Here is a 9,186-nt window from a genome sequence, read left to right on the forward strand (position 1 = left end):
ACTTTTTGCCTCTTCCTACTGTGGGAGCTCTGGTTGAGGCCTTCTTTACTTACTGCTTAGCTGTAGCTCCCCTGGGCTTCTGCCATCATTTTCTCACCTTGAAGCCATTCTACCAACTCTTGCAGTCTTCCAAAATCAGCTCCGATTAGCTTCTGTTGCCTGTAGAAGCAAGAACAATCTCTTCTGCTTGGTACTCGGTGTATCCTCATGTGATCCTAAATTACCTCTCTGATTCACTTCATACTCCTTTCCTACATATATTGGACCTCTGGCAAAATTACATAAGCCTACTTTTTGTTTTCTAAATCCACATCAAGGTTCCTGACTTCCTCCGTTCTTTATGATGGTTCCCTGATAAGAAAGGATATTGCTACATATTAAAAATCTTCCTTATTCTTTGTCTCTTTCCTGAAAAAAAAAATAGCTTTTCCTGAGATTCTTTTTTGAATGCGATTCCCTCTTTCCCTATCCTTTACCTGTTTGTTCAACTTCTGGGATCTACCTTGTTTTGAGTAGACATTTGTCTGATCCTTATTTTCTCACCATTAGATTACCTGGGAGGTTATGGCTAAGGTTTATTCGTCTCTGATTCCTTGAAGCCTAGCACAGTTCCTGACTCAGCAGATGGTTTGTTCATTCAACACATATTTACTCAGTTTGTCGAGGGGACTCTACCTTTACCTCTGTAGACCCTGGGCAATTTTCTGAACTCACACACTTACTTCACAAGTTTATTGTGAGTCATAAATTGATATTAAATATAAAAGCGCATTGGAAATAAAGAAATATAGTGTTACCCAGAGGTGTTGTATGTGTTATCTTTTGACTTCTTATTTATCTGTCGGGGTTAATTTCATTTGAAATAATTCAATGAAGCCATTTAAGGAATGCGACCATGTCCCTCCAAGCAGGCAGGTGGCGCCATTGCCACGAGACGCATTGTAGTGGAGAGTTTTGGTCCTTCCGCCATGCCGTAGTGTGTCGCCTCACCTGTGCGCCAGTGGGTGCTACCGTGGCGGGGTGGGAGATATGTCGCTGTTGCCGTCTCTGCGCCTCTGTCTGGTTGCGCGGACTGGGAGCCACCTGGTGAGATTCCCTGGTCCCTGTGTTGACCTGCCTCTCTTGCAGATCCTCATCTGGAAGCACACCCGTCCTTTCTCAAGGCCTCCATTTGATTCCCACTCTTCCCCAGAGGCATACTTCTTCAGTCCAGCCCCTCGTGAGCTGCCCTTCCCACGCCTCCTGAGCCCTAAGGTCGCTTCCCTGTTCATGTGCTCTCCGTCGCCCAGCTCTTCGCTGTTTTTGGCTTCTCATCTCCTTTTTATCTCACCAGGCGGGGTCCTTTCTGCTTCAGTCGGCCCAGCCATGGCACACATTTCAGACTGGGCCTTGGCTATCTTCCTCGGCTTCCAGCAAGGAGCTCCTAATGAATCTGCGTCAGAAAACAGGCTATTCCTTTGTGAACTGCAAAAAAGCTCTGGAGACTTGTGGCGGGGATCTCAAACAGGTGGGGAGAGGATGCAGGCCTGGTACTGGTGTGTGACCTCAGGCTCTTGGGGCACGCAGAAGTCACACTTGCTGCCCAGTGACCCATTACACAGAATTCTAGTTAGGCTTCTGCCTTAAATGACCTCACTTTTGTCTTACTTGGAAGAATTTAACTCAATATCCCAGGGTTAGCAAACCCTATTCAATGAAAGACTGGGTGTGTTCTGCTGCTTGAATTTGAAAGGTTTGTGTGAACTTTGGAGTCAGCCTCATTAGGACCCAAATTACTGTGGCCTCACTAACACAGTGACCTTGGACATATTAATATTTCAGAGTTGTGTTATTTTGGTCTATATAATGAAAATACTGCTATCTGCTCCCACAGGGACGTATGAAGATTGAATTTATACAAAGCACCAGTTTCTATAATGCCTGGTATTCAGAATTTAGTGATAGACTGCCCATAGACAATAGATTGCTTTATTATAGAACATAGGAGAAGCAGAGAGGATCAGGGAACTTTAGTATATTTTAGAGCTTCATTCAGTTCTAAATTCTATGACACTGTCATTTGTTCTTTTCTTACCACTTTATAGGCGGAGATCTGGCTCCACAAGCAGGCCCAGAAGGAGGGCTGGAGCAAAGTTGACAGGCTCCATGGGAGGAAGACCAAAGAAGGCCTGATTGGGCTGCTGCAGGAAGGCAGTACAGCTGTGTTGGTGGAGGTGCGTTGTTGGAAATGCCACACCGTGTGTGTAAGGCTCCTGTTCGATCCTTTGCATTCTTAAAAAAGAAATCTGTTTGAGGACAGTATAGTTGGAGTTAAACTTGAGAAACCTCATTTATTAACTATGGATTCATTTAAGTATACAAATACACAGTGTGTTGATGAGAAATGGCCTAGCAGTCTAGGATATAATGTCTAAATAAAGTGTAAGCTTGCATCTGATCACTGTTTCCTAGAATAGCTACATTTTATTTTTAATTCTTTTTTTAGCGTATGTTCATGATTCATAAATACATTTATCATGGGTTATTGGTACATACATATTACATCTTAATTCTTTTTACTTCCCTTTTCCAAGTTAGATTTTCAAACTAGTAATTACATTACTTAGTTGATGAGTATCTGTTAGAGAACAGCTATTTTAGAGGCTTGATGTAGTTGATGAAGAAGTGGATTAATTTACCATAAGAAGGGGATAAACAGGGCTGGGGATTTAGCTCAGTGGTTCTGCCACCCACCTTGCAAGCACAAGGTCTTGAGTTCGATCCTCAGTACCACAAAAAAAAAGCGGGGGGCGGGAAACAAAATGATAGCCAAGATGATTTGCGGTTGGAGGAGCTAGAGAATGAGCTGATTATGGTGTGTAGCCATAAGCAAGTAATGAAATTGTAGTGAGTCCTTCCAAACATTACAGAACTTGTGAATGTATAGGTTATTGCTATCGCATTGGCACAGCAAGAATCACTTCACTCAGTTTCTGGCCTCAAGAGAGGAACTGCAGCTTTAAAATTTGGGGATCATTTGTTTCTTTGTAGTCTGCAGCTTGTTCTATTAGTATCTTGGCTTAACCTACAGCGTTAAGGCTCTTTTGGAAGCAAACAGCTTATACAACAATTTATTCCCCCAGGTAAACTGTGAGACGGATTTTGTTTCCAGAAATTTAAAATTTCAACAGTTGGTCCAGCAAGTAGCCCTGGGAACCATGTTGCACTGTCAGAGCTTAAAGGATCAACTTTCCACATACAGCAAAGTGAGTTTTGAGGTTGTCTCCAGTGTGCTGAATTTGACCCCTTCTTCCTTTTCTTTCTTTTTGGTGCCTGGGATTGAACCCATGGCCTTATGCGTGCTGAGCACATAGTCTACTACTTATCTACATCCCTTGCCTTTGTTGCCCACCCCCCACATACTTTTTCACTGTCTTTTTTCACGTCTCTACTTAAATGTTATCTTTGGGGAGGAGTACCCTTCTGTTGTTCTCTTTATTTTGTCTCATCTAAAAAACTGTTTTATAGTGCCTATATATTATGTATGTGTTTGATTTGTATATTGTCTGCCTTTCCCAGTAGAATGTAACCTTCATGAGGCAGGGAATTTGTTTTTTCACTTACTATATCTGCAGTGCAAGAGAAGTGGGTGCAGCATTTAGCTGGGGCTCAGTTAGGCTGTGTTATTGAATGCCAGTGAGGTGGAGTTAGCCAAATTTGGGAAAGCCATCTGAGGCTTCCTGTTCAGAAATCTGAAACAGTCTGAGGACAGGGTTTCCAAGAGAGCTTGGGAAAAGGACAATTTAGAAGAGTGAGTCTACTCATCCATAGAAGGCTAAAGGAAGGGATTATATCAGTTTCTCTTTGATTCAGCCTTATTATCAAGGCAAAGGTGAACCAACTACTCACAATTTTTTTGTATGTGTTTATTACTACTTTATTTCTCTTATTTTTCCTTCCCTTGAGATTGCTTGGTAAAATTGTGTTGAGATTATTATGGAGGGGGTTACTAGGGATTGAACCCAGGTCCTCACGTAATGCTAAGAAGGCACTCAATACCCTGTTATTTTCTAGACCTGTGTAGACGAACCATTGAAGTACAAACTAACCTTTTTTATTTTTTAATGGTGCTGAGGATCAAATCCAGGCCTCACAGATGCTAGGCAAATGCTTTACTCCTGAGATACATCTCAACCCTAAATTCTAATCTTGATATTACCAGTAACTATTTGTAATCCTGAGCCATTAACTTACACTGAACTACATGCCTGACCTTTTTTATTTTGAAACTACATCTTTGTTTTTTTGTACTGGGGATCGAACTTGTGACCTTGCACTTGCAAGGCAGGCGGTGGCACCACTGAGCTAAATCCCCCACCCTTGAGACTATCTATATCTTGCTAAGTTGCCCAGGCTGGGATCAAACTTGTTATCCTCCTGCCTCGGCCTCCTAGAGTCCTGGAATTACAGACATGTGCCACAATACCAGGCCAGTTGCCAGTATTCTGCAATAAATTCCAGTCTATTCTTTGTCCAGATTTATCATTTGTTAGCATTTTGCTGCATTTGCTTTATCTCTTTATATTACTATCATAAAAAAAAATCCTTCTCTATGTTGTATATATCAGAAGCCTTTATTCTTTCAGCATATATCTCCTAAAAATAAGGATGAGAAGGGTGGGGCATATAGCTTAGTGGTGCTGTGCCTGCCTGGCAAGCACGAGATTGTAAGTTCGATTCCTGGTACTGAAAAAAGAAAAAAAAATGATGAGATTCTCTCATATAGCCACTGTACACTGGTCGCATTAGGAATTTTAACATTGATACAGTATGTTTAGTTATATAATATGCAATATATATTCATATTTTGTCAATGGCAGTTTTCCTTCTGCTCCAGGATCCAATCCAGTATCAAGTTGCACTTAGTTGTCATTTGTATTTAGTCTCTTTATTCCTTAGCCTTTCTTTGTGTTTCACTGCACCGACACTTTTAGAAGATAAGGGGCAGTTTTGTAGACTTTCTTTAATTTAGGTTTGTCTGATGTGTCTTCATATTTAGACTCAGGAAGTACTCCTCTTGAGGAAAATTATACAGTATTTTTCTCAGATCATCATATGAGGAGGCACACGATGACCTTTGGTTCTGTTATTAACAGTGTTAACTTTGATCTCTTGATCAAGGTAGTATTTGCCAGGCTTCACCACTGTACAGGTGCCACCTTCCTCTGTGATTTTTTTGTTTTTTTTTTTTTTTTTTTTTTTTATCTTGTACTGGGGATTGAATTCGGGTCCTCGCACTTGCCAGGCAGGTGGCGGAACCACTGAGCTAAATCCCTGGCCCTACCTTCTTCTTTGTTATAAATAAATAATTATATGAGAGATTCTCTTGAGACCAAAGAAAAACTCAGTTTATCAGAAGAAGGCTTTTGCATAATGCTAATTTTAGCATTTATTGATGATTCTTTTTTTTGTATCGGAAGTCAAACTTAGGGCCTCATGCTTGTTAGGCAGGTGCTGTGCCACTGAGCTACATTCCTGGCCCATTTATTGATGATTCTTTCCAGGTTTTTACTCCTTTAGTTGTATAATGGTTATTTTTTTCTTGTAATTTCTTTTATGGGCATTAATTAGTTCACATTTAACTGTAAGTTTTGCCTTCTTTCTCCTTTAGTGCTTTATTTAGTACCACCATTGACTCATAGATTCATACAATAGGCTTTAATTACTATATGACACATTATTCATTTGTTTTGTTTTTTGTTTTGGTACTGGGAATTGAACTTGGGACCTTGTGCTTGTGAGGCAGGTGGTGACACCACTGAGCTAAATCCCTGGCCCTTTAATTTTATTTTTGAATATGAAAAACATTAACAAAGTGCCAAAAACTAAAATTATTATTTTAAAAAAGTGTGCTCCAAAAATAAGCACTCCTTTTTCCATCCATTCTTATTACTTCTGTAAATAACCTACTTCACTAGATGTTATATTTTTAGTATTTTTTGCAAAGATAAGCATATTTATAGAGATATTTGCTACACAAATAATGATATAATTGATATGTATACCTTTTTTTTTTTTTTTTTGGTACCAGGGATTGAACTCAGGACCCTGTGCTTTTGAGGTAGGCGCGGTACCACTGAGCTAAATCCCCAGCCCATACCTTTTTTTATTCAGACTAGGTCTCACTGTGTGATCTAGGCTGACCTTGAGGTCACAGCTCTCCTCCTGCCTCAGCTTTCCAAGTGCTAGGATTACAGGATGCGTCAGCACACCTGGCCCTATATGTACTTTAATTTACTTTTTATATTTTGGTGTATGGGTGTGTGGTGTGGGTGTAGTGCTGGGCCTCCTGCATGTCAAGTAAGTGCTCTACCTCTGGGTTACAGCCCAACGCACACTTTTTTTCACTTAATGTATCTTGGAGGGCCAGGGATTTAGCTCAGTGGGGCTGCCACCTGCCTTGCAAGCACAAAGTCCTCAGTTCAGTCCCTGGTACCAAAAAATAATAATGATAACAACATATCTTGGAAATATTCTATAACAGGAAATCTGTTACAGAAATGGCAGTCTTCCTTTTCCTTTTTTTCCAGTTGCATTGCGTTCTGTTGTATGATTGTGCCATGATTTACTCGATCAGTTTCCTTCTATGTTTGGGCATTTAGGCTGTTTCCAAAACTTTTTGATTAGAAACAATAGCTCAATGAATAATCTTCTGCATATGTACTTTTGTGTCACTAGAAGTGTATCGTCAAATCTCTACAAACAGATATGCGGGGTAAAAGGATAAATGTATGTGTAGTTTTGTTAGATATTGTCCAAAGTCTCTACCATTGGATTTACACCATTTTGCAATCCCACCAATAATCTGTAGGTATCCTATCTTTAACTTTTACTCTTTCTTTCTCTTTTAACCTGGGATCTTGTGCGTGCCAGACGCATTTTTCTACCACTGAGCTACATTCCTGCCTCTCTTTTCTTTTACATTTATGACCACGTGAAAATTTTGTTCTTGGTTTCTAGGAAATTACTTTCTAAGAAGCTAGGCTAGAAAATGGGAGTGGAATTGGGGGTGATGTGGTAATAGAATAAAGTATTTGTAATCAATTTTTAACATCCTTTGGCTTAATGAAACTATATGGAGTTGTCTTCACATTTTCTTAGAAATAGGCTATTTTTGCTTATTCTCTTGATAATATCAATTGTGTAGAACTGGTCTGTGTTTAGCCGGGCATGGTGGCGCATGCCTGGAATCCCAGCATTTGGGAGGCTGACACAGGAGGATCGCTGTGAGTTTGAGACCAGCCAGCTACATAGTCAAGGACCTGAGTTCATTCCCCAGTACCAAAAAAAAAAAAAAAAAAAAAAAAAAAAAAAAAAAAAAAAAAGAACCGGTCTGTGTTTGTTTTCTTGTGAACTTAGGGCTTCTTGAATTCCTCTGAGCTTTCTGGACTTCCAGCTGGGCCTGACAGAGATGGCTGCCTGAAGGATTGGTTGGCCTTAGCAATTGGTGAGTATTTATAAGGATTTTGGAAACTGGAAATTAAAGATTGGATGTTTTGGTATCTTGATGTTCCTCCAGATCTAGATCAAAAATTGCAAGCTCATGTACCTACAAGAGCCAGATGATACGATGAGAAGTGGCTTGTGTATTAGATGTTAAGAAGGGGAACTGAAGAGCTCTTTCTCTGCTGAAGGAAGCACTGTCACTAAACTGGAGAGATTATTACATTAGGGGAAATCAAGTTCCAGTGTCATCAGAATTTCTAAATTCCTTGACAGAGTTTAGATTTAAGGGGTAACCCCTTTTCCAGTCCCACTTCTGTCTCTTTTAGACAGAACCTTATCTTTCTCAATAAAATTTTTCCTACTCTTAAAGAGAGGTGGGGGGGGGATTTAGATTTATATGCAAAAATTGCAATTTCTAGCTTTTTGCAACTTACTAAAATTATTTTCATCACTATACCAAGCAAACAAAGCATGTTCTTAGGCAGAGATGGCCCTTTGAATTTCAGTTGACTACCTCTAAATATGATACAGGAAAAACAGTACATTAAACACCAAAAAGTCTGGTCCTGAATGTGTGAAGGTACATTGTTTTAGAACCTGCTGGCGATAGGGAGGACATCTGGATCATTGTGGTAGGATTCATGGAAATTTTGCTTTCTCTCTACATGGCTTTGATGGTATGAGAGAAGCAGGGCTGGGGTTGGAGTTGCTGGGGTTTTAATGCTTATCTGAGGTTTCTGATCAAGGCATCAATTCTGTTTTCATCAGGTCATCCTGTAGTATCTGTGATGCTTGGGTCATGGATGAGAACCAGACAGCTGTGTATTCAAAAATGGGGCCTACGGCTAGGTATTTAGCTCAGTGGTTCGCTGCCTGCCTCGAAAGTGTGAGGGCCCTAGTTCGATCCCCGGTACCAAAAACACAAATAAACACAAACAAAAAAGGGACTTACTTGGAAATCCTGGAAGGGCTGTTTGTTTCAGTCTTGTTAATTTCTGGGAATTAACTATTGGGTAGATATTTGAGCTATTTAAAAATTTGTTTTGGTTTCTGAATTCTCCCTTTTCATAATTTTTACTTATAACTATGGCTAATCCAGGCATATTAATCCAAATGGAACCTCCTGCTCCTTCCTGCTTTCTGGATTATTTGGACTTCATTGGAAGGGAATGGCTTCCTGAGGGGGGAAAAAAATGAATGTGTTTTTGGTTCTCATAAACACTGAAAATGTTACAGTTACATTCATCATTGTCATTTTGTACCTTTATGTGACAGGTCTTGGTTCTCATTTTTTCCCCTTGTCCCTGCCCTCCTCCCTTCCCTTTTTTTTTTTCTTCTTTTTATTGAGTTTATTGGTACAATCTCGGTATACAATACAATTACATTCATCATTGGGATCCTGTACCTTTACATAATAGGTCTTGATTCTCATTTTTCCCTTTGTCCCTGCCCTCCCTTCACCCCCTCCTCCCCTCCCCATTTACAAACACTTTATTTCCATTTTTTCAGTTTCTCATATTTTTTTCCTCTCCCTTATTACCATTCCCGCACCCTTCCCACTTTCCCTACACCTTTAGCCCTTTACTTCCTATTTCACATTATTAATTATCTCATTAGGATCCTGTGTACTATTATAGTTTTTCACACCAAAGAAACTATTCAGTATTTCAGTTAAAGAAATCTCTGTATGAACATTAAAAA

At 39.9% G+C, this 9,186-nt stretch overlaps 1 protein-coding gene across 2 annotated transcripts in view; it reads left to right on the forward strand.

Moving 5' to 3' along the window:
• Positions 1 to 408: 408 nt before the first annotated feature.
• The window catches only part of Tsfm (Ts translation elongation factor, mitochondrial), a 14,050-nt gene continuing 5,272 nt past the window's right edge, over positions 409 to 9,186 (forward strand). The window contains exons 1-6 of one of the 2 annotated variants that reach the window (XM_033763747.1): positions 409 to 1,086; positions 1,334 to 1,507; positions 2,085 to 2,213; positions 3,123 to 3,245; positions 7,399 to 7,486; positions 8,254 to 8,731. In XM_033763747.1, the coding sequence (XP_033619638.1) occupies positions 1,030 to 1,086; positions 1,334 to 1,507; positions 2,085 to 2,213; positions 3,123 to 3,245; positions 7,399 to 7,486; positions 8,254 to 8,342 (660 nt within the window). In that variant the 5' untranslated portion in view covers positions 409 to 1,029 and the 3' untranslated portion in view covers positions 8,343 to 8,731. Of the gene's footprint in view, positions 1,087 to 1,333; positions 1,508 to 2,084; positions 2,214 to 3,122; positions 3,246 to 7,398; positions 7,487 to 8,253; positions 8,732 to 9,186 lie in introns of those variants that run through there. The other variant, XM_010644558.3, reaches the window with a different exon arrangement.

Source organism: Fukomys damarensis, unplaced genomic scaffold (genome assembly GCF_012274545.1).
Source record: "Fukomys damarensis isolate Sample0158 unplaced genomic scaffold, DMR_v1.0_HiC HiC_scaffold_15, whole genome shotgun sequence".
Lineage (NCBI taxonomy): Eukaryota > Metazoa > Chordata > Mammalia > Rodentia > Bathyergidae > Fukomys > Fukomys damarensis.